The sequence below is a fragment of the Oncorhynchus nerka genome, linkage group LG19 (genome assembly GCF_034236695.1).
Source record: "Oncorhynchus nerka isolate Pitt River linkage group LG19, Oner_Uvic_2.0, whole genome shotgun sequence".
NCBI classification, from domain to species: Eukaryota; Metazoa; Chordata; class Actinopteri; order Salmoniformes; family Salmonidae; genus Oncorhynchus; species Oncorhynchus nerka.
In genome coordinates, this window is record NC_088414.1 from 5,002,803 (window position 1) to 5,028,240 (window position 25,438).

General features: G+C 40.8%; 1 protein-coding gene across 1 annotated transcript in view; it reads left to right on the top strand.

Moving 5' to 3' along the window:
* LOC115125729 (GTPase-activating Rap/Ran-GAP domain-like protein 3) overlaps positions 1-25,438 on the top strand; it is a 188,856-nt gene that overhangs the window by 95,158 nt on the left and 68,260 nt on the right. Inside the window, exon 2 of the mRNA XM_065004652.1 lies at positions 9,349-9,418. Within this exon, the coding sequence (XP_064860724.1) occupies positions 9,349-9,418 (70 nt within the window). The remainder of the gene's footprint in view (positions 1-9,348; positions 9,419-25,438) is intronic.

A 25,438-nucleotide genomic window follows, 5' to 3' on the forward strand; every position in this document is an offset into this window, starting at 1 on the left:
GCTCAGGACAGACGGGATACTCTGGCAGCTCAGGACAGACGGGAGACTGTAGCAGCTCTGGAGAGACGGGAGACTCTAACAGCTCTGGAGAGATGGGAGACTCTAACAGCTCTGGAGAGACGGGAGACTCTAGCAGCACTGGAGAGGAGGAAGGCTCTAGCAGCGCTGGACAGGCGGGAGCACCTGTAGGCAAAAGACGGAGAGACAGCCTGGTGCGGGGGGCTGCCACCGGAGGTCTGGTGCGTGGAGGTGGCACTGGATAGACCGGACCGTGAAGGCGCACTGGAGATCTTGATCTGGAGCTGGATCTTCACCCTAGCCCGGCAGATGTGGGGAGCTGGGATGTAGCGCACCGGGCTAAGCATGCGTAGTGGGGACACCGTGGGTTCCACCGCATAACACGGTGCCTGACCAGTACAACGCCCGCCACGGTTAGCACGGCTAGGAGCGCTGTAGCGCTGAGCTGGCACAGGACATGCAGGGCTAGGGAGGTGCACAGGTGGCCTCCTCTTCACCAGATGACTAGCACGCACCTCAGGACGAGTATGGAGAGCTGACCCAGGTGACACCAACTCCCCGACACGCTCCGTCGGACGGATGTCGTGCCTCATGCACCAACACAGCACCTCCCTCATAACTCTCTCCTCCAATTTCCCCATTAACTCCTTCACTGTCTCTGCTTCGCTCTCCTCCAACACCGCCCTGACCAGCTCTGGTTCCATCCTTGGCTCCTTACGGACTCAGCACTCGCCGACAGCTCCAATTCCATCCATGGCTCCTTACGGTAAACAGGGGGAGTTGGCTCAGGTCTGACTCCTGACTCTGCCACACTCTCCCTGTGCCCCCCGAGAAATTTTTGGGTCTGCCTCTCAGGCTTCCAGCCGCGCTGCCGTGCTAGCTCCTCGTAATGCTTTGGTGCGGTGATATTCCCCTGGCTGCTCCCAGGGTCCTTTCCTGTCCAAAATATCCTCCCATGTCCAGGAGTCTTGTGATGCTGGCCGCTGCTGCTGCTGCTGTTACTACGCCGCATGGTCCTTGGTTGGTGATTCTGTCACGGATGTCGTCTGGAGATAGAGACGAGGACCAAAATGCGGCGTGATAAGTGTTCATCATTTTAATGGCAAAAACTGAACACTACAAAACAACAAAGTGACAACCCATGACGCTAATCAAACACTGTGCTAACAAGCAACTAACATAGACAATCACCCACAACGACAAAACAGGCTACCTAAATATGGTTCCCAATCAGAGACAATGACTAACACCTGCCTCTGATTGAGAACCATATCAGGCCAAACACAGAAACAGACAAACTAGACACACAACATAGAATGCCCACTCAGATCACACCCTGACCAAACAAAACATAGAAACATACAAAGCAAACTATGGTCAGGGCGTGACACATGGCTTTAGAAGCTTCTGATAGGCTAATTGACATAATTTGAGTCAATTGGCGGTGTACCTGTGGATGTATTTCAAGGCCTACCTTCAAACTCAGTGCCTCTGCTTGACATCATGGGAAAATCAAAAGAAATCAGCCAAGACCTAGTACGCAGGTATAAACACCATGGGACCACGCAGCCGTCATACCGCTCAGGAAGAAGACGTGTTCTGTCTCCTAGAGATGAACATACTTTTGTGCGAAAAGTGCAAATCAATCCCAGAACAACAGCAAAGGACCTCGTGAAGATGCTGGAGGAAACAGGTACAAAAGTATCTATATCCACAGTAAAACAAGTCCTATATTGACATAACCTGAAAGGCCACTCAGCAAGGAAAAAGCCACTGCTCCAAAACCGCCATAAAAAAGCCAGACTACGGTTTGCAACTGCACATGGAGAAATGTCCTCTGGTCTGATGAAACAAAAATAGAACTGTTTGGCCATAATGACTATCGTTATGTTTGGAGGAAAAAGGGGGAGGCTTGCAAGCTGAAGAACACCATCCCAACCGTGAAGCACGGGGGTGGCAGCATCATGTTGTGGGGGTGCTTCGCTGCAGGAGGGACTGGTGTACTTCACAAAATAGATGGCGTCATGAGGAAAGGAAAATTGTGGATATATTGAGGAAACATCTCAAGACATCAGTCAGGAAGTTTAAGCTTGGTCACAAATGGGTCTTCCAAATGGACAATTTTATTTATTTATTTCACCTTTATTTAACCAGGTTGAGAACAAGTTCTCATTTACAATTGCGACCTGGCCAAGATAAAGCAAAGCAGTTCGACACATACAACGACACAGAGTTACACATGGAGTAAAACAAACATACAGTCAATAATACAGTATAAACAAGACTATATACGATGCGAGCAAATGGGGTGAGATAAGGGAGGTAAAGGCAAAAAAAAGGCCATGGTGGCAAAGTAAATACAATATAGCAAGTAAAACACTGGAATGGTAGATTTGCAGTGGAAGAATGTGCAAAGTAGAAATAAAAATATTGGGGTGCAAAGGAGCAAAATAAATAAATACAGTTGGGAAAGAGGTAGTTGTTTGGGCTAAATTATAGGTGGGCTATGTACAGGTGCAGTAATCTGTGAGCTGCTCTGACAGCTGGTGCTTAAAGCTAGTGAGGGAGATAAGTGTTTCCAGTTTCAGATAGTTTTGTAGTTCGTTCCAGTCATTGGCAGGTAGCCATGAAATGTTTGGCCCAAGTTAAACATTTTAAAGGCAATGCTACCAAATACTAATTGAGTGAATGTAAACTTCTGACCCACTGGGAATGTGATGAAAGAAATAAAAGCTGAAATAAATCACTCTACTATTATTCTGACATTTCACATTCTTGAAATAAAGTGGTGATCCTAACTTACCTCAAACAGGGAATTTCTACTAGGATTAAATGTCAGGAATTGTGAAAAACTGAGTTTAAATGTATTTAGCTAAAGTAGACTTCACCTGTAAATCCACTTCACTTATTGTAGCTCAATAACCTCAAAAATTATGTCACCAAACTGTGTATCTACATAGTTCTTCCAGTAAATGTGTCTTAAATAGTTCTTCCAGTAAATGTGTCTTAAATAGTTCTTCCAGTAAATGTATCTTAAACTTTGTATCTACATAGTTCTTCCAGTAAATGTGTCTTAAACTTTGTATCTACATAGTTCTTCCAGTAAATGTGTCTTAAACTTTGTATCTACATAGTTCTTCCAGTAAATGTGTCTTAAACTTTGTTTCTACATAGTTCTTCCAGTTGTTTAAACTTTGTACATAGTTCTTCCAGTAAATGTGTCTTAAACTTTGTATCTACATAGTTCTTCCAGTAAATGTGTCTTAAACATAGTTCTTCCAGTAAATGTGTCTTAAATAGTTCTTCCAGTAAATGTGTCTTAAACTTTGTATCTACATAGTTCTTCCAGTAAATGTGTCTTAAACTTTGTATCTACATAGTTCTTCCAGTAAATGTGTCTTAAACTTTGTATCTACATAGTTCTTCCAGTAAATGTGTCTTAAACTTTGTATCTACATAGTTCTTCCAGTAAATGTGTCTTAAACTTTGTATCTACATAGTTCTTCCAGTAAATGTGTCTTAAACTTTGTATCTACATAGTTCTTCCAGTAAATGTGTCTTAAATAGTTCTTCCAGTAAATGTGTCTTAAACTTTGTATCTACATAGTTCTTCCAGTAAATGTGTCTTAAACTTTGTAAAGTTCTTGTCTTAAACTTTGTATCTACATGTTCTTCTTAAACTTTGTATCTACATAGTTCTTCCAGTAAATGTGTCTTAAACTTTGTATCTACATAGTTCTTCCAGTAAATGTGTCTTAAACTTTGTATCTACATAGTTCTTCCAGTAAATGTGTCTTAAACTTTGTATCTACATAGTTCTTCCAGTAAATGTGTCTTAAACTTTGTATCTACATAGTTCTTCCAGTAAATGTGTCTTAAACTTTGTATCTACATAGTTCTTCCAGTAAATGTGTCTTAAACTTTGTATCTACATAGTTCTTCCAGTAAATGTGTCTTAAACTTTGTATCTACATAGTTCTTCCAGTAAATGTGTCTTAAACTTTGTATCTACATAGTTCTTCCAGTAAATGTGTCTTAAACTTTGTATCTAAATAGTTCTTCCAGTAAATGTGTCTTAAACTTTGTATCTACATAGTTCTTCCAGTAAATGTGTCTTAAACTTTGTATCTACATAGTTCTTCCAGTAAATGTGTCTTAAACTTTGTATCTACATAGTTCTTCCAGTAAAGTTCTTGTGTCTTAAACTTTGTATCTACATAGTTCTTCCAGTAAAGTCTTAAACTTTGTATCTACATAGTTCTTCCAGTAAACTTAAACTTTGTATCTACATAGTTCTTCCAGTAAATGTGTCTTAAACTTTGTATCTACATAGTTCTTCCAGTAAATGTGTCTTAAACTTTGTATCTACATAGTTCTTCCAGTAAATGTGTCTTCCAAACTTTTGTATCTACATAGTTCTTCCAGTAAATGTGTCTTAAACTTTGTATCTACATAGTTCTTCCAGTAAATGTGTCTTAAACTTTGTATCTACATAGTTCTTCCAGTAAATGTGTCTTAAACTTTGTAAATAGTTCTTCCAGTAAAGTTCTTCCAGTGTCTTAAACTTTGTATCTACATAGTTCTTCCAGTAAATGTGTCTTAAACTTTGTATCTACATAAACTTTGTTCTTCCAGTAAATGTGTCTTAAACTTTGTATCTACATAGTTCTTCCAGTAAATGTGTCTTAAACTTTGTATCTACATAGTTCTTCCAGTAAATGTGTCTTAAACTTTGTATCTACATAGTTCTTCCAGTAAATGTGTCTTAAACTTTGTATCTACATAGTTCTTCCAGTAAATGTGTCTTAAACTTTGTATCTACATAGTTCTTCCAGTAAATGTGTCTTAAACTTTGTATCTACATAGTTCTTCCAGTAAATGTGTCTTAAACTTTGTATCTACATAGTTCTTCCAGTAAAGTAAATGTATCTACATAGTTCTTCCAGTAAACTGTGTATCTACATAGTTCTTCCAGTAAATGTGTAAACTTTGTATCTAAACAGTAAATGTGTCTTAAACTTTGTATCTACATAGTTCTTCCAGTAAATGTGTCTTAAACTTTGTATCTACATAAAGTTCTTCCAGTTCTTAAATGTGTCTTAAACTTTGTATCTACATAGTTCTTCCAGTAAATGTGTCTTAAACTTTGTATCTACATAGTTCTTCCAGTAAATGTGTCTTAAACTTTGTATCTACATAGTTCTTCCAGTAAATGTGTCTTAAACTTTGTATCTACATAGTTCTTCTTCCAGTAAATGTGTCTTAAACTTTGTATCTACATAGTTCTTCCAGTAAATGTGTCTTAAACTTTGTATCTACATAGTTCTTCCAGTAAATGTTCTTCCAGTAAAGTTCTTCCAGTAAATGTCTTAAACTTTGTATCTACATAGTTCTTCCAGTAAATGTCTTAAACTTTGTATCTACATAGTTCTTCCAGTAAACTTAAACTTTGTATCTACATAGTTCTTCCAGTAAATGTGTCTTAAACTTTGTATCTACATAGTTCTTCTTCTTAAACTTTGTATCTAAAGTTCTTCCAGTAAATGTCTTAAACTTTGTATCTACATAGTTCTTCCAGTAAATGTGTCTTAAACTTTGTATCTACATAGTTCTTCCAGTAAATGTGTCTTAAACTTTGTATCTACATAGTTCTTCCAGTAAATGTGTCTTAAACTTTGTATCTACATAGTTCTTCCAGTAAATGTGTCTTAAACTTTGTATCTACATAGTTCTTCCAGTAAATAAACTTTGTATCTACATAGTTCTTCCAGTAAATGTGTCTTAAACTTTGTATCTACATAGTTCTTCCAGTAAATGTGTCTTAAACTTTGTATCTACATAGTTCTTCCAGTAAATGTGTCTTAAACTTTGTATCTACATAGTTCTTCCAGTAAATGTGTCTTAAACTTTGTATCTACATAGTTCTTCCAGTAAATGTGTCTTAAACTTTGTATCTACATAGTTCTTCCAGTAAATGTGTCTTAAACTTTGTATCTACATAGTTCTTCCAGTAAATGTGTCTTAAACTTTGTATCTACATAGTTCTTCCAGTAAATGTGTCTTAAACTTTGTATCTAAACTTTGTATCTACATAGTTCTTCCAGTAAATGTGTCTTAAACTTTGTATCTACATAGTTCTTCCAGTAAATGTGTCTTAAACTTTGTATCTACATAGTTCTTCCAGTAAATGTGTCTTAAACATAGTTCTTGTAAATCTATCATAGTTCTTCCAGTAAATGTGTCTTAAACTTTGTATCTACATAGTTCTTCCAGTAAATGTGTCTTAAACTTTGTATCTAAAGTTCTTCCTTTGTATCTACATAGTTCTTCCAGTAAATGTGTCTTAAACTTTGTATCTACATAGTTCTTCCAGTAAATGTGTCTTAAACTTTGTATCTACATAGTTCTTCCAGTAAATGTGTCTTAAACTTTGTATCTACATAGTTCTTCCAGTAAATGTGTCTTAAACTTTGTATCTACATAGTTCTTCCAGTAAATGTGTCTTAAACTTTGTATCTACATAGTTCTTCCAGTAAATGTGTCTTAAACTTTGTATCTACATAGTTCTTCCAGTAAATGTGTCTTAAACTTTGTATCTACATAGTTCTTCCAGTAAATGTGTCTTAAACTTTGTATCTACATAGTTCTTCCAGTAAATGTGTCTTAAATAGTTCTTCCAGTAAATCTTAAACTTTGTATATAGTTCTTCCAGTAAATGTGTCTTAAACTTTGTATCTACATAGTTCTTCCAGTAAATGTGTCTTAAACTTTGTATCTACATAGTTCTTCCAGTAAATGTGTCTTAAACTTTGTATCTACATAGTTCTTCCAGTAAATGTGTCTTAAACTTTGTATCTACATAGTTCTTCCAGTAAATGTGTCTTAAACTTTGTATCTACATAGTTCTTCCAGTAAATGTGTCTTAAACTTTGTAGTTCTACATAGTTCTTCCAGTAAATGTGTCTTAAACTTTGTATCTACATAGTTCTTCCAGTATCTACATAGTTCTTCCAAATGTGTCTTAAACTTTGTATCTACATAGTTCTTCCAGTAAATGTGTCTTAAACTTTGTATCTACATAGTTCTTCCAGTAAATGTGTCTTAAACTTTGTATCTACATAGTTCTTCCAGTAAAGTAAACTTTGTATCTACATAGTTCTTCCAGTAAATGTGTCTTAAACTTTGTATCTACATAGTTCTTCCAGTAAATGTGTCTTAAACTTTGTATCTACATAGTTCTTCCAGTAAATGTGTCTTAAACTGTGTATCTACATAGTTCTTCCAGTAAAGTAAATGTAAATGTCTTAAACTTTGTATCTACATAGTTCTTCCAGTAAATGTGTCTTAAACTTTGTATCTACATAGTTCTTCCAGTAAAGTCTTAAAGTCTTAAACTTTGTATCTACATAGTTCTTCCAGTAAATGTGTCTTAAACTTTGTATCTACATAGTTCTTCCAGTAAATGTGTCTTAAACTTTGTATCTACATAGTTCTTCCAGTAAATGTGTCTTAAACTTTGTATCTACATAGTTCTTCCAGTAAATGTGTCTTAAACTTTGTATCTACATAGTTCTTCCAGTAAATGTGTCTTAAACTTTGTATCTACATAGTTCTTCCAGTAAATGTGTCTTAAACTTTGTATCTACATAGTTCTTCCAGTAAATGTGTCTTAAACTTTGTATCTACATAGTTCTTCCAGTAAATGTGTCTTAAACTTTGTATCTACATAGTTCTTCCAGTAAATGTGTCTTAAACTTTGTATCTACATATGTGTCTTAAACTTTGTATCTACATAGTTCTTCCAGTAAATGTGTCTTAAACTTTGTATCTACATAGTTCTTCCAGTAAATGTGTCTTAAATAGTTCTTCCAGTAAATGTGTCTTAAACTTTGTATCTACATAGTTCTTCCAGTAAATGTGTCTTAAACTGTATCTACATAGTTCTTCCAGTAAAATGTGTCTGTAAATAGTTCTTCCAGTAAATGTGTCTTAAACTTTGTATCTACATAGTTCTTCCAGTAAAGTAAATGTATCTACATAGTTCTTTAAACTTTGTATCTACATAGTTCTTCCAGTAAATGTGTCTTAAACTTTGTATCTACATAGTTCTTCCAGTAAATGTGTCTTAAACTTTGTATCTACATAGTTCTTCCAGTAAATGTGTTCTTCTTAAACTGTGTATCTACATAGTTCTTCCAGTAAATGTGTCTTAAACTTTGTATCTACATAGTTCTTCCAGTAAATGTGTCTTAAACTTTGTATCTACATAGTTCTTCCAGTAAATGTGTCTTAAACTTTGTATCTACATAGTTCTTCCAGTAAATGTGTCTTAAACTTTGTATCTACATAGTTCTTCCAGTAAATGTGTCTTAAACTTTGTATCTACATAGTTCTTCCAGTAAATGTGTCTTAAACTTTGTATCTACATAGTTCTTCCAGTAAATGTGTCTTAAACTTTGTATCTACATAGTTCTTCCAGTAAATGTGTTTTTGTCGAAGTAGACATTTAAAAAATGTGTGACTGTGCATAGAGTTGTGTAGCTAAACTTACATAATTCTGTTATCATGGAATTGCCCATGTATGACTTGTGAGACTACATCACTCTTGCTCTGCTCTCAAGGGTTTGATGCTTTGTCTGTACTGTACTTCTTAGTGGAGCAGAATCATTTCCCCTATGGAAACTATGCTATTCGGAACAGTGTGTGAAATCAAATATGATTCAGAGACAGTGGCGGAATGTCTTTTGAATGGTCAGATTGAAAAATAGTTTTGTATATGTGGTTGTGATTCACTATGGTTTCTTGACTGTGGTTCTGGATCACAATGTTTTTTTTTGGTTTGTGGTTGGACAGGCTTAATTGGAACATGAAAGAGGGGGGTTGTCTTAATTCGGGCCCACCTCTCAATCAGGACTGGGGCTGGACCATGCTGCTACTGCTGGATAGCTAGTCCTACGAGAGAGAGAGAGAGAGAGAGAGAGAGAGAGAGAGCAGAAGGGAGACACAACGACAACAACAAGAGAGAGAATGAGATAGGGAAGTGAACATGAAGAGAAACAGAGGTACCTAGAATTGGAGAGAGCAGAGAGAGATGGAGAGAGAGAAGGACGACAACAAAAGAGAGAGCAAAAGACAGTGAGTGATAAGTTAACAAGGAGAGGAATAGTGTCAGAGAGAGGAGGATAGCAGGAGAAAAAGAAAGATATATGGAAAGAGAGAGAAAGAGAGAGGTAAAGCCAAGCAGCCACCTGTAGGAGTGAGTGAGCGAGTCAGTGAGTGTGTCAAACTCCTTATGGAGGAGAGACTGATCACCATGCGTCTGTGTTGCAGCTCTGCCTCGGAGGACTTGGGCTGCAGGCGTGGAGACTTCAGCCGAAAACACTATGGCTCTGTCGAGCTGGTGAGTAACCCACTTCCAATGACATTCCATTCCTATTTTTGCCCTTCTATCTCTCCCTTTTCTCCTCTTTTCTGTGTCCACCCCTATTCCCTCCTCCCATCTCTCCCTTTTCTCCTCTTTTCTGTGTCTACCCCCTATTCCCTCCTCCCATCTCTCCCTTTTCTCCTCTTTTCTGTGTCTACCCCCTATTCCCTCCTCCCATCTCTCCCTTTTCTCCTCTTTCCTGTGTCCACCCCCTATTCCCTCCTCCCATCTCTCCCTTTTCTCCTCTTTTCTCCTCTTTTCTGTGTCCACCCCTATTCCCTCCTCCCATCTCTCCCTTTTCTCCTCTTTTCTGTGTCTACCCCCTATTCCCTCCTCCCATCTCTCCCTTTTCTCCTCTTTTCTGTGTCCACCCTCTATTCCCTCCTCCCATCTCTCCCTTTTCTCCTGCTTTTCATGTGTCCACCCCCATCTAGTTCACCTCCTCTCTCCCTTTTCTCCTCCTTTCTGTGTCCATCCTCCCCCATCTCCCCTCCGATCTCCCCCTCTTCTCCTCCTTTTTGTGCGCGCTCCCCTTCTCTGTCTTCTTCTACCCCTAAATGGATGGATGGAGGGAGGGAGGGTTTGGGAGAGAGAGAGAGGTGAGTCATGACTGTCTGGGTGTGGTTCATTGGTCCAGTTTAATAGTGTGTAGCACCCTGTAGCATAGCTCACAATAATAGGGTGGTCAGTTACAGAGAAACAGATACACAGATACAGGTCACAGCTATGCTCAGGGCCCCAGATTATGACATCATCATCTACTCCACTGTAAACTGGCTGGGGTTGTGTCTAAAATGGCACCATATTCCCTATAATATATACTGTACTGTGCTATTAACCAGCCCTGTGTTTGTGCATTTATTAAGTTGATGAGTCACTTCCATGCTGTTAGTGTGTGTAGCCTACTGTATGTTGTCTAGTGCAGTGGGGGTTATAATTAGTCATTGGCTGTGTGTGTGTGTGTGAGGCCTGTCTGCGTGTGCTGATAGCCCCCGGGTGGACAGGAAGTGGCTCGGGCCTCTGTTGACTGTAACTCTTGATGGGAGCTAGCGCCACGCTAATGCCACGCCACACCATGTCAGATTAACACAGAGGAAGAACCACACGCTGCCTATCAGCAGCACCAGACTGGCACAGCACACAATGAGCAGTGTGTGTTTGTGTGTGTGTCACCTAAACTGTGACATGATTGTTCCAATTTCCTTTCTGGAACACATTGTTGTGGTGAACTGTACAGTCGTGGCCAAAAGTTTTGAGTGACACAAATATGAATTTTCACGAAGTCTGCTGCCTCAGTTGATGGCAATTTGCATATACTCCAGAATGTTATGAAGAGTGATCAGATGAATTGCAATTAATTGCAAAGTCCCTCTTTGCCATGCAAATGAACTGAATCCCCCAAAAACATTTCCACTGCATTTCAGCCCTGCCACAAAAGGACCAGCTGACATGTCAGTGATTCTCTCATTAACACAGGTGTGAGTATTGATGAGGACAAGGATGGAGATCACTCTGTCATACTGATTGAGTTCGAATAACAGACTGGAAGCTTCAAAAGGAGGGTGGTGCTTGGAATCATTGTTCTTCCTCTATCAACCATGGTTACCTGCAAGGAAACACATACCGTCATCATTGCTTTGCACAGGCAAGGATATTGCTGCCAGTAAGATTGCACCTAAATCAACCATTTATCATTCATCAAGAACTTCAAGGAGAGTGGTTCAATTGTTGTGAAGAAGGCTTCAGGGCACCCAAGAAAGTCCATCAAGCGCCAGGACTGTCTCCTAAAGTTGATTCAGCTGCTGGAACGGAGCTTGCACAGGAATGGCAGCAGGCAGGTGTGAGTGCATCTGCACGCACAGTGAAGCGAAGACTTTTGGTGGATGGCCTGGTGTCAAGAAGGGCAGCAAAGAAGCCACTTCTCTCCAGGAAAAACATTAGGAACAGACTGATATTCTGCAAAAGGTACAGGGATTGGACTGCTGAGGACTGGAGTAAAGTCATTTTATCTGATGAATCCCCTTTCCGATTGTTTGGGGCATCCGGAAAAGGTGAGCGCTACCATCAGTCCTGTGTCATGCCAACAGTAAAGCATCCTGAGACCATTCATGTGTGGGGTTGCTTCTCAGCCAAGGGAGTGGGCTCACTCACAATTTTGCCCAAGAACACAGCCATGAATAAAGAATGATACCAACACATCCTCCGAGAGCAACTCCGCCCAACCACCCAGGAACAGTTTGGTGACGAACAATGCCTTTTCCAGCATGATGGAGCACCTTGCCATAAGGCAAAAGTGATAACTAAGTGGCTCGGGGAACAAAACATTGATATTTTGGGTCCATGGCCAGGAAACTCCCCAGACCTTAATCCCATTGAGAATTTGTGGTCAATCCTCAAGAGGCTGGGGGACAAACAAAACCCCACAAATTCTGACACACTCCAAGCATTGATTATGCAAGATGTGGCCCAGAAGTTAATTGACAGCATGCCAGGGTGGATTGCAGAGGTCTTGAAAAAGAAGGGTCAACACTGCAAATATTGACTCTTTGCAACAACTTCAAGTAATTGTCAATAAAAGCCTTTGACACTTTATGAAATGCTTGTAATTATACTTCAGTATTCCATAGTAACATCTGACAAATATCTAAAGACACTGAAGCAGCAAACTTTGTGGAAATTAATATTTGTGTCATTCTCAACTACTTTTGGCCACGACTGTATTATCAGAGTTGGTTCAGTGAATGTCTCTTAGGTTTAGAAGTCTGTTTTTACCACTGTCATGTCTCCCCCCTGGAGGTCTAGGCTGTTCCTGTAAAGCACTATGTGACCAATGTATTTGTATAAAGCAGTATTCGGTACAAATGCCATTGGATTGATAGAAGAGAATGAGTGTGCCCATCTGCTATATCTCCATTCACATGTGACCTAAGATTTTACAGTTAGGAAAGATACTATGGCGGCATCCTGTTCCCAAATAGACATCATTCTTGTTTGTTTTATTTTGGGTATAATCTGTGGACAGGTGTTTTTTGTGTGGCAGACTTTCTGTAGTCACTTACTCTGTGGAGAGAGGTGTTGGCATGGCACCCACCCTGTAGCTTAACCAGGCTGAAACACACACACAGGCACGCAACACACGCACATGTGCACACACATACACACGCCAAATGGGACTAGAGGAGCCCTGGACCCAGCCCAATTTCACTCCACTGCTTTAATTGGGATATTGAAGAGGTAGAAATGGTAGATGCTGTGGAGATTTGTCAATGGAGTCTCAGCAACTGTATGAAGAGTCCATTTCACACTGCATTCCTCATATTTGTAATTAACGTCCTTATACTAAGAGAGAGGAGTGCTGTTTAAAATAGCTCTCTTATTTAAATTTAAAGTGTTAAAATGTGAAAACACAAAAATGACCACTTGTTCCTATGAGAATGAACTGTAAATTAAAGTGTTCTCACCCAAGAAAATAGTGTACAAATAATAATAATAATAATAATAATAACAATAATAATAATAACAATAATAATATAATAATAATAATAATAATAATAATAACAATAATAATAATAATAATAATAATAATAATAATAATAATAATAATATAATAATAATAATAATAATAGTAATAATAGTAATAATAATAATAATAATAATAATAATAATAATAGTAATAATAATAATAATAATAATAATAATAATAATAGTAATAATAATAATAATAATAATAATAATAATAATGATAATAATAATAATAATAATAATAATAATAATAATAATAGTAATACTAATAATAATAATAATAATAATAATAATGATAATAATGATAATAATAATAATAATAATAATAATAATAACACAATCAATCAACTGTGTGACAATTCAGCTCTAACAGAAGACTGAGAACATAGAAATATAATTACTAGAACAGACACTTTTATTACATTTCTATGGCTGAGAAAACATGGATTCATACCTTCACCTCCTACCTCTCTATGTCCATCTTGGTGTACTCAGGGACTCCTTAGATAGTATACAGTGAGCTCCAAAAGTGTTGGGACAGTGATTTTTTTTTTTTTGCTCTGTATACTCTAGCACGTTTTATTTGAAATTATACGATGACTATGAGGTTAAAGTGCATACTGTCCTGCTTTAATTTGAGGGCATTTTTATCCATATCGTTTGAACCGTGTAGAAATTAGAGCACTTTTTGTTAATAGTCCCACCATTTTAGGGGACAAAAGGTATTGGGATAAATGAAAGTTAATGAAATGATAATGAAAGTTTCAGACCCACAAATACCCCCAAGACATGCTATCCTCTCAGCATTACAATAACAAATACCATACCCCCAAGACATGCTATCCTCTCAGCATTACAATAACAGATACCATACCCCCAAGACATGCTATCCTCTCAGCATTACCATAACAGATACCATACCCCCAAGACATGCTATCCTCTCAGCATTACAATAACAGATACCATACCCCCAAGACATGCTATCCTCTCAGCATTACAATAACAAATACCATACCCCAAAGACATGCTATCCTCTCAGCATTACCATAACAGATAACATACCCCCAAGACATGCTGTCCTCTCAGCATTACAATAACAGATACCATACCCCCAAGACATGCTATCCTCTCAGCATTACAATAACAGATACCATACCCCCAAGACATGCTATCCTCTCAGCATTACAATAACAGATACCATACCCCCAAGACATGCTATCCTCTCACCATTACCATAACAGATACCATACCCCCAAGACATGCTATCCTCTCAGCATTACAATAACAAATACCATACCCCCAAGACATGCTATCCTCTCAGCATTACAATAACAAATACCATACCCCCAAGACATGCTATCCTCTCAGCATTACAATAACAGATACCATACCCCCAAGACATGCTATCCTCTCAGCATTACAATAACAAATACCATACCCCCAAGACATGCTATCCTCTCAGCATTACAATAACAAATACCATACCCCCAAGACATGCTATCCTCTCAGCATTACAATAACAGATACCATACCCCCAAGACATGCTATCCTCTCAGCATTACAATAACAAATACCATACCCCCAAGACATGCTATCCTCTCAGCATTACAATAACAAATACCATACCCCCAAGACATGCTATCCTCTCAGCATTACAGTAACAGGGGAGGTAAAAAAAAAGATTGGGGGGGTATATTTGTGCGTCTAACTTTCTCACTCATCAGTTTTCACGATTCATTCAGGATTATCGTAATCATTGTAGCATCCACATTAATGTATTTTTATTTTATTTAACTAGACAGTTAAGAACAAATTCTTATTTACAATGACGGCCTACCCCGGCCAAACCCAAAGTGTTTAGAAATTCTATTCTTATTTACAATAAAAGTCACAAAAAAAATGACACAATACATTATTTAACATTCATTTCTATTGGGCAAAATAATCCAAAACACAACCAAAATAACAGCAATGCATCCCATTGTAAATAAGAATAGAATTACTAATCACTATAGTTTCTAAACACTATTACATCCAGCCGTGACGGGGAGTCCAATAGGGTGATTGGCCCAGCGAGACAGGCACACGAATATGAGAATAGTTTGTTTTATTTCTCTACCCAAAATAGAGTACATCTGGAACATGATGGGGACGAAGCCCAAAACAAGCAGGCAGATATATATATATATATATATCTATGGCTGTAACCCAAACAAAGAGCTAGGGGTGCACTTGTTATTACGGGTCTTTTTATAGAGGTTTACACGCAAGCCGATACAACAGAGCACTGGTGCTCACAAGACCAACAGACATGGAATAATAATCAACAAGGACAAGGGGGAAAAGAGGGCACATATATACACATACTAATCAGGGGGAATGGGACAAGACAGTCCCGGTTTGGTGGCAATGGTCCAGTTCGGTGGTGCCTAGAAGGCCATTGACTGTATGTAGCACATTATGTAATGCATGAGTGCATCCACTATCCACCCAACAAGCACATACTGGAGTCCATCCAGAGATGCTGTTGCATAATTGTGTTTTGGAACTGCATATTGTATAGGGATGAACTGAACTTTTGACATGTCTAAACATACCGTTTGGAATGCAGCTACAGTCTACTTGGCATGTGCAGTAAAGTGCATTGCAGTGCATATTAAATGAGTATCTAGGGTTGAACTTTTTTCTAGTGTCTAGTGCAGGGACCCCCAGTAGTGCAGGGACCCCCAGTAGTGCAGGGACCCCCAGTAGTGCAGGGATCCCCAGTAGTGCAGGGATCCCCAGTAGTGCAGGGACCCCCAGTAGTGCAGGGATCCCCAGTAGTGCAGGGACCCCCAGTAGTGCAGGGATCCCCAGTAGTGCAGGGATCCCCAGTAGTGCAGGGACCCCCAGGAGTGCAGGGACCCCCAGTAGTGCAGGGATCCCCAGTAGTGCAGGGATCCCCAGTAGTGCAGGGATCCCCAGTAGTGCAGGGACCCCCAGTAGTGCAGGGACCCCCAGTAGTGCAGGGATCCCCAGTAGTGCAGGGATCCCCAGTAGTGCAGGGATCCCCAGTAGTGCAGGGATCCCCAGTAGTACAGGGGCCATGGGACGAACCCTTTGAAGAACCCTTTTTGGTTCCAGGTAGAACCCTTTTTGGTTCCAGGTAGAACCCGTAGAACCCTTTTTGGTTCCAGGTAGAACCCTTTTGGGTTCCATGTAGTACATGTAGCATATTACTGGTAATTGTACACTAGTTTATGTCCAACAACATATCTCATTTAAAATAAATAACAAAACAGAAAACTTGGGGAGACCAACTTCGCCCGCGGGTGATTTTATTTGGCCCCCCAAGTTTACTGAGCAGATTTTTTCTATTTTTTCTATTGGGGAACCCTGTTCTAGTGTGTAACTGCAGCACAGTTTGGAACGCAGCCACAGTCTTCTTGGCCTGTACAGGAAAGTCCATTAGGCAAGGTTGTCTATTCTGTGCAAGAGGGAATATGACCTCTATGTCTGTAGTGCAGCCCCAGTTATTAGGCAGACAAGGCCTCCTAGGACCATACACCACTCACCACTGCTGAGAGAGAGCGTGTGTAAGCAGACCAAGCGTTACACTGTGCCTGAGGGGTCCCTCATTACAGGGAGAAGAGATAAAGACAAAGGAGGACGTTTAATTCACATAAATATACCCCGGAGTAACCAGAATCAATACCAACCAACAAGCAGGACCTGATGAATCACTCACACTCACACACACACACACACACACAAAGCCACAAACACAATTGGGTGCATGCGCACACACAGACGTATGCACAGTCACACGTGTGCATACAGACATGCACGCATGCACACAGGGCTGATTCACCTGAAAGATAGAGAAAGAGACAAGGAGAGTGAGGAAGCAAGATGATTGGCGAGAGAGAGAGTGAGAGAGAGAGTAACTTTCCAGGTTTGAAAAACCAATACTGTTTGTATGGGAGGAGGAGGAGGGGGTCAAGGGTGTGGCATCATGCCATAGCCTGAGGGGCAGTGAGGACCAAGGAGTCAAAAGCATTTCCTCATTCTATTCTCCTCTATTTGTTTTTCATCTGTGGGTCTTTGTATAAAATGCTATTTGCTTAATTAGTTGTCAATTCAATCTGTGATGGTTTTTATCAAAGACTGCCAGGTTTGGGTGAGATGAGTTTAATTATCTCTTGCTTTGGCTATATTGTACATTACACAATCAGGCTTTGAACTGCTTTGAATGGAATTGCTACTGGCAGACAGAAAAGAGAGAGAAAGAGTGAGAGGGAGAGGGAGAGGGAGGCAGATGCTTTGGTGTCTCTCTTCATGTAAAGCTCTGTAAATTGTGTGTGTGTGTGTGTGTGTGTGTGTGTGTGTGTGTGTGTGTGTGTGCCCAGGATGACTAAGCATATGAGCAGCTTAGCATTTATCTCTCCCCAGCCTGAATGAAAGGCCTTCAGTTTGATCCAGACCTGGTCGTTCATGTAGAGACCATTTAGAAATGTTTCCCAAACCAAAGGTCAGAACATCACTTCACATTTATTATTATAGACTATTTCTTTCTTTATTTTTATATTGTTTATTTGACCAGCTTCATTGAAGGCAAAAAGTTACACACACACGCACACACACACACACACACACGCGCATGCGCATAGACCCACCTCAGTTGGAAGGGAATGAGATGTGACAGGGCAGTCAAAAGTCCGGCAGGCCTAGACACAAACAGACAGATTTGGAGTAGACCTTTCTTCAGCATCCACCATGTGATTCTTACACATTGCCTGTCAGCCCCTACACCCCTCTCAACCTCCATAACCTCCTTATCCAATCTCTATAACCTTCTCATAACCCCTCCATATACTGTAGAGTTTTCAGGAAATCTACCACCATTAAACTCTCTGCCATAGTCTGTCAGCACACATAGGGCCCCGATTAACAACCTACACCATCCATACACACACATCATCTCTCTCTCTCACACACACACACACACACACACACACACACACACACACACACACACACACATGAACACTGTACCGTGTGAGTGTATACCTTTGTAGCCAATGTGGAATGGTTACCTAGTTAGCTGTGTATGGGGAGAGGTCTGCCCGTACCATGAAGATGCCCTGCTTTTTTGACACCACACTCCACAAAGAAAGTCCTGCAGGCTCTAGTTTGATCTTATGACAATAATCAAGATATGGTCAAGTGCTGCAAAGAAAGCCCTAGTTAAGCTGCAGCTGGCCCAGAACAGAGAGGCACAGCTTGCTCTTCATTGTAATCAGAAGGCTAATATTAATACTATACATGCCAGTCTATTTTGACTAAGAGTTGAGGAAAGACTGACTGTGTCACTTCTTGTTTTTATAAAAAACATTAATGGGTTGGAAATTCCAAGTTCTTTGCATAGTCATCTTGGACACATCACTGACACACACACTTACCCCACCAGACATGCCACCAGGGGTCTTTTCACAGTCCCCAGGTCCAGAACAAATTCAAAGAATCGTACAGTATAATACAGAGCCATGAGTACATGGAACTCCCTTCCATCTTATATACAGTATAATACAGAGCCATGAGTGCATGGAACTCCCTTCCATCTTATATACAGTATAATACAGAGCCATGAGTGCATGGAACTCCCTTCCATCTCATATACAGTATAATACAGAGCCATGAGTGCATGGAACTCCCTTCCATCTTATATACAGTATAATACAGAGCCATGAGGGCATGGAACTCCCTTCCATCTTATATACAGTATAATACAGAGCCATGAGGGCATGGAACTCCCTTCCATCTCATATACAGTATAATACAGAGCCATGAGTGCATGGAACTCCCTTCCATCTCATATACAGTATTATACAGAGCCATGAGGGCATGGAACTCCCTTCCATCTTATATACAGTATAATACAGAGCCATGAGTGCATGGAACTCCCTTCCATCTCATATACAGTATTATACAGAGCCATGAGGGCATGGAACTCCCTTCCATCTCATATACAGTATTATACAGAGCCATGAGGGCATGGAACTCCCTTCCATCTTATATACAGTATAATACAGAGCCATGAGGGCATGGAACTCCCTTCCATCTTATATACAGTATAATACAGAGCCATGAGTGCATGGAACTCCCTTCCATCTCATATACAGTATAATACAGAGCCATGAGTGCATGGAACTCCCTTCCATCTTATATACAGTATAATACAGAGCCATGAGTGCATGGAACTCCCTTCCATCTCATATACAGTATTATACAGACTTATATACAGTATTATACAGTCTTATATACAGTATAATACAGAGCCATGAGGGCATGGAACTCCCTTCCATCTTATATACACTATAATACAGAGCCATGAGGGCATGGAACTCCCTTCCATCTTATATACAGTATTATACAGAGCCATGAGGGCATGGAACTCCCTTCCATCTCATATACAGTATTATACAGAGCCATGAGGGCATGGAACTCCCTTCCATCTTATATACAGTATAATACAGAGCCATGAGTGCATGGAACTCCCTTCCATCTTATATACAGTATAATACAGAGCCATGAGTGCATGGAACTCCCTTCCATCTCATATACAGTATTATACAGAGCCATGAGGGCATGGAACTCCCTTCCATCTTATATACAGTATAATACAGAGCCATGAGGGCATGGAACTCCCTTCCATCTTATATACAGTATTATACAGAGCCATGAGGGCATGGAACTCCCTTCCATCTCATATACAGTATTATACAGAGCCATGAGGGCATGGAACTCCCTTCCATCTTATATACAGTATAATACAGAGCCATGAGTGCATGGAACTCCCTTCCATCTTATATACAGTATAATACAGAGCCATGAGTGCATGGAACTCCCTTCCATCTCATATACAGTATAATACAGAGCCATGGGTGCATGGAACTCCCTTCCATCTTATATACACTATAATACAGAACCATGAGGTCATGGAACTCCCTTCCATCTCATATACAGTATTATACAGACTTATATACAGTATTATACAGTCTTATATACAGTATAATACAGAGCCATGAGGGCATGGAACTCCCTTCCATCTTATATACAGTATAATACAGAACCATGAGGTCATGGAACTCCCTTCCATCTCATATACAGTATAATACAGAGCCATGGGTGCATGGAACTCCCTTCCATCTTATATACACTATAATACAGAGCCATGAGTGCATGGAACTCCCTTCCATCTCATATACAGTATAATACAGAGCCATGGGTGCATGGAACTCCCTTCCATCTTATATACACTATAATACAGAGCCATGAGTGCATGGAACTCCCTTCCATCTTATATACAGTATAATACAGAGCCATGGGTGCATGGAACTCCCTTCCATCTTATATACAGTATTATACAGAGCCACGAGGGCATGGAACTCCCTTCCATCTTATATACAGTATTATACAGAGCCACGAGGGCATGGAACTCCCTTCCATCTTATATACAGTATTATACAGAGCCATGGGTGCATGGAACTCCCTTCCATCTTATATACAGTATTATACAGAGCCACGAGGGCATGGAACTCCCTTCCATCTTATATACAGTATTATACAGAGCCACGAGGGCATGGAACTCCCTTCCATCTTATATACAGTATTATACAGAGCCATGGGTGCATGGAACTCCCTTCCATCTTATATACAGTATTATACAGAGCCACGAGGGCATGGAACTCCCTTCCATCTTATATACAGTATTATACAGAGCCACGAGGGCATGGAGCTCCCTTCCATCTTATATACAGTATTATACAGAGCCACGAGGGCATGGAACTCCCTTCCATCTTATATACAGTATAATACAGAGCCACGAGGGCATGGAACTCCCTTCCATCTTATATACAGTATAATACAGAGCCACGAGGGCATGGAACTCCCTTCCATCTTATATACAGTATTATACAGAGCCACGAGGGCATGGAGCTCCCTTCCATCTTATGTAGCGCAAGTGCACAGCAAACATTGTTTAAAAAAACGAATACAGCAACACCTCATCGCACAACGCCTCTCCCCATGTGACCAACTCGTGTGTATGTACTGACGTGTAACTGATAGATGCACACAGACACACACTACATGCTAATGTTTTAAATTGTATGTAAATTGCCTGTAATGTATTTTTTTGTTATCTGTCGAACCCCAGTAAGACTAGCTGGGGATCCTAATAAATCAAACCACTGGCTCACCCCCCCTCTTGCCCTCTGACCTTTGCACAGCAACCGCACCTGCTTTAAACTTTGGGTAAACTCAACTCCATGTGACTGTTGACATCTGACATTTCATATGTACAGAATATGCTGTGTATCCTGTGTGCTTGGACAAATGCACAACTCGATACGTTTCTTTTTTAGCACAGTGTAGTCCTCTAGTCATCCATACAGGACCATTTGATAAGGTTGATCACTGTATCTGCGTATCCCTATGCACTGAACGACATGATTCAAAAATGTAGGAAAATGTCAAAAGATGTGCAATCTAGTTGCAAATGCAGTATGTATTGTGTAGATTGCCCATTGTGAGGAGAGACAGTGGTGTGTAGCTTAGGCGCTAGACTAAATGGGAAGTCTCTGCTCGTCTCTTGTCTTACTGCTGCTGATTCTCTCTCTCTCTCTACTGACCCGCGTAAGTCAACAACCACTCTGAGATCAATTATCCGTCAGATTTATTCTCTGTCCCTCCTCCCTTCCTTTTTCTCTTTCCCCTTTCATCTAGTGGTCTTCATGGGTCCACCCGCAGACCTGACCCGGGACCCGAGCAGTCCAATATTCAAACTTTTCCCTCGGGTCCGGGTCAGGTCCTGTTTCACATGTTTTTTGGTCACTCGGTCTGGTTGTCATCGGGTCTGATTGTTCTCTGGTCAGTTCACGTCCTGTCCCCCCCCTTTTTTTAAATGATCGGATTAATTTGCGTCCGTGCCGGATTTACCTCGGATCCGTTCGGGTCCAACTTCTGGGACCCGAGAAGAGCTCAACTCTTATTCTCTCGGTCTCATCCCCTCTCTCCATCCCTTCCTCTCTCTCATCCCCTCTCTCTCTCTCTCTCTCTCTCCATCCCTTCCTCTCTCTCTCTCTCTCTCCCTCACTCAATCTCCCCCTCTCAACAACTCCCCCTCCCTCCATCCCTTCCTCTCTCTCTCTCTCTCTCTCCATCCCTTCCTCTCTCTCTATCTCTCCCTCACTCAATCTCCTCCTCTCAACAACTCCCCCTCCCTCCTTCCCTCTCTCCATCCCTTCCTCTCTCTCTCTCTCTCCCTCACTCAATCTCCCCCTCTCAACAACTCCCCTCCCTCCTTCCCTCCCTCCCCCTTCCATCTCTATCACCACCTCATTCCTCTCTTCTCTCCTGCAGACCTAGGGGGAAATCAGCCCCTCTTAGTACACTGAGGGCTCAATTACGTTTGTGAAATGTTTGTGCCACGTCCCAAAATGGGAGCTATTTAAGTGGTCTACTCCGTTTGTGTGTGTGTGTCCACGCAGGCTCCCAATAATCTTTGCACTCTCACCCATGGGGTTACCCACTGTATAGACAGCTATTATTATTTTATCATTCTCCTTTTTGTTGCTTATTATGCGCCTCTTTCTCTTGCCTGGTGCCCCCCCATCCCTCTCTGTCCAGTTATTTTGTCTATATGTCACTCTCTTTCTCTCCTTTTCTTCTCTCGCTCTCTTTTTCTCCTCTTTCTCTCCTCTCTTTCTCTCTTCTCTCTCTTTCGCTCCTCTTTCTCTCTCTCCTCTCTCTTTCGCTCCTTTTTCTCTCTCTCTCTCTCCTCTCTCTTTCGCTCCTCTCTTTCTGTCTTTCTTTCTCTTTTTCACTATCTACCCATCTCTTGCAGTGGTTGGTTGTTTGCAAAAGTGTAGCAGGGAGGGCTCCCCTGCTTCCACCCCTCTTCCCTCCCTCCATCCTGCTCTGAATCGAACACACAGCAGGTCCACAGGGAATTATGAGAGTGCAGGGTTTTCCTCCTCTGCCATTCTGTTGTTGCATGATCTAGAAGCCGGTGCATATGCATCACTCACTCACTCACACACACACAATGACCGATTCATACACGTACTACTCACTCACACTCCCTCACTCACACACTCCCTCACTCACTCACTCACTCACACACTCACACACTCACTCACACACTCACTCACTCACACACACACAATGACCGATTCATACACGTACTACTCACTCCCTCACTCACACACACACTCACTCACTCACTCACTCACTCACTCACTCACTCACTCACTCACTCACTCACTCACTCACTCACTCACTCACTCACTCACACACTCACTCACTCACTCACTCACTCACTCACTCACTCACTCACACACTCACTCACTCACACACTCACTCACACACTCACTCACACACTCACTCACTCACTCTCACACACTCACTCACTCACACACTCACTCACTCACTCACTCACTCACTCACTCACTCACTCACTCACTCACTCACACACTCACACACTCACTCACTCACTCACTCACTCACACACTCACTCACACACTCACTCACTCACTCACACACTCACTCACACACTCACTCACTCACTCACACACTCACTCACACACTCACTCACACACTCACTCCCTCACTCACTCACTCACACACACTCAGAGGAGATGGTGCGGTGCTCTCCCTGCACGCTGCATTGGTTTTCCCTCCATTATCCTGCGATTGGACAGTTAATGTTGCAGGAGGAGAGAAGAGACGAGACCACTAAGATCTTCACTCCCCATTCATCACTCACACACACACACAACCAGACAGGACTGACACACACAGATAACACACAGACATGTACACAATCACACACTGACGTCGGAAGTTTACATGCACCTTAGACAAATACAAAAACTCAGTTTTTCACAATTCCTGACATTTTAATCCTAGTAAAAATGATCTTTCTTAGGTTAGTTAGGATAACCACTTTATGTTAAGAATGTGAAATGTCAGAATAATAGTAGAGAGAATGATTTATTTCAGCTTTTATTTCTTTCATCACATTCTCAGTCGGTCAGTTTACATACACTCAATTAGTGTTTGGTAGCATTGCCTTTAAATTGTTTAACTTGGGCCAAAGGCTTGGAGTAGCCTTCCACAAGCATCCCACAATAAGTTGGGTCATTGTCCCATTCCTCCTGACAGAGCTGGTGTAACTGAGTCAGGTTTGTAGGCCTACTTGCTTGTACACGCTTTTTCTATGGGATTGAGGTCAGGGCTTTGTGATGGCCACTCCAATACCTTGACTTTGTTGTCTTTAAGGGACATCACTTCCCTGAGAGGAACACACACACACACAATGGCAATAAAAAGTATATGAACCCTTCGGAATGACCTGGATTTCTGCATACATACAAACAATTATACATTGTTCATGTCTTTATTGAACACCATGTAAACATTCACAGTGCAGGGTGGGAAAAGTATGTGAACCCTCGGACCATTCCTCTTTACAAAACTCAGCAATATTCTTGGGATATCTGGAGTGAACCACTCTCTTGAAGGTCATGCCACATCGGGTTGAGGTCAGGACTCTGGCTGGGCCACTTCAGAAGGTGTATTTTCTTCTGTTGAAGCCATTCTGTTCTGTGTTTTGGGTCGTTGGTCCTGTTGCATCACCTAACTTCTGTTGACCTTCGATTGGCAGACAGCCTTACATTCTCCTCTAAAATGTCTTTAATAAACTTGGGAATATATTTTTTCCATCGATGATAGCAAGCTGTCCAGGTCCTAAAGCAGCCCCAAACCATGATGCTCCCTCCACCATACTTTACAGTTGGGATAAGTTTGATGTTGGTATCCTGTGCCTTTTTTGTGTTGTTCCTTGCAAACAACTCTGACTGTAGTTCCATCTGTCCAGAGAATATTTTGCCAGTAACACTGTGGACAATCAAGGTGCACTTTTGCAAACGTTAGACATGCAGCAATGTTTTTTTGGACAGGTGTCCATGGTGTCCTCTCATGAACACCATTCATGTTTAGTGTTTTATGTGTCGTAGACTCGTCAACAGAGATGTTAGCATGTTCCAGAGATTTCTGTAAGTCTTTAGCTGACACTCTAGTATTCTTTTTAACCTCATTGAGCATTCTGCACTGTGTGTTCTTGCAGTCATCTTTCCCTTACGGCCACTCCTAGGGAGAGTAGCAACAGTGCTGAACTTTCTCCATTTATAGACAATTTGTCTTACTGTGGACAGATGAACATCAAGGCTTTTAGAGATACTTTTATAACCCTTTCCAGCTTTATGCAAGTCAACAATTCTTCATCTCAGGTCTTCTGAGATCTCTTTTGTTCGAGGCATGATTCACATCATGTGTTTTCTAAATAGCGAACTAAAATGTTGTGTGTTTTTTCTAGGGCTTGGCAGCTTTAACCAACATCTCCAATCTCGTCTCATTGATTGGTCTCCAGGT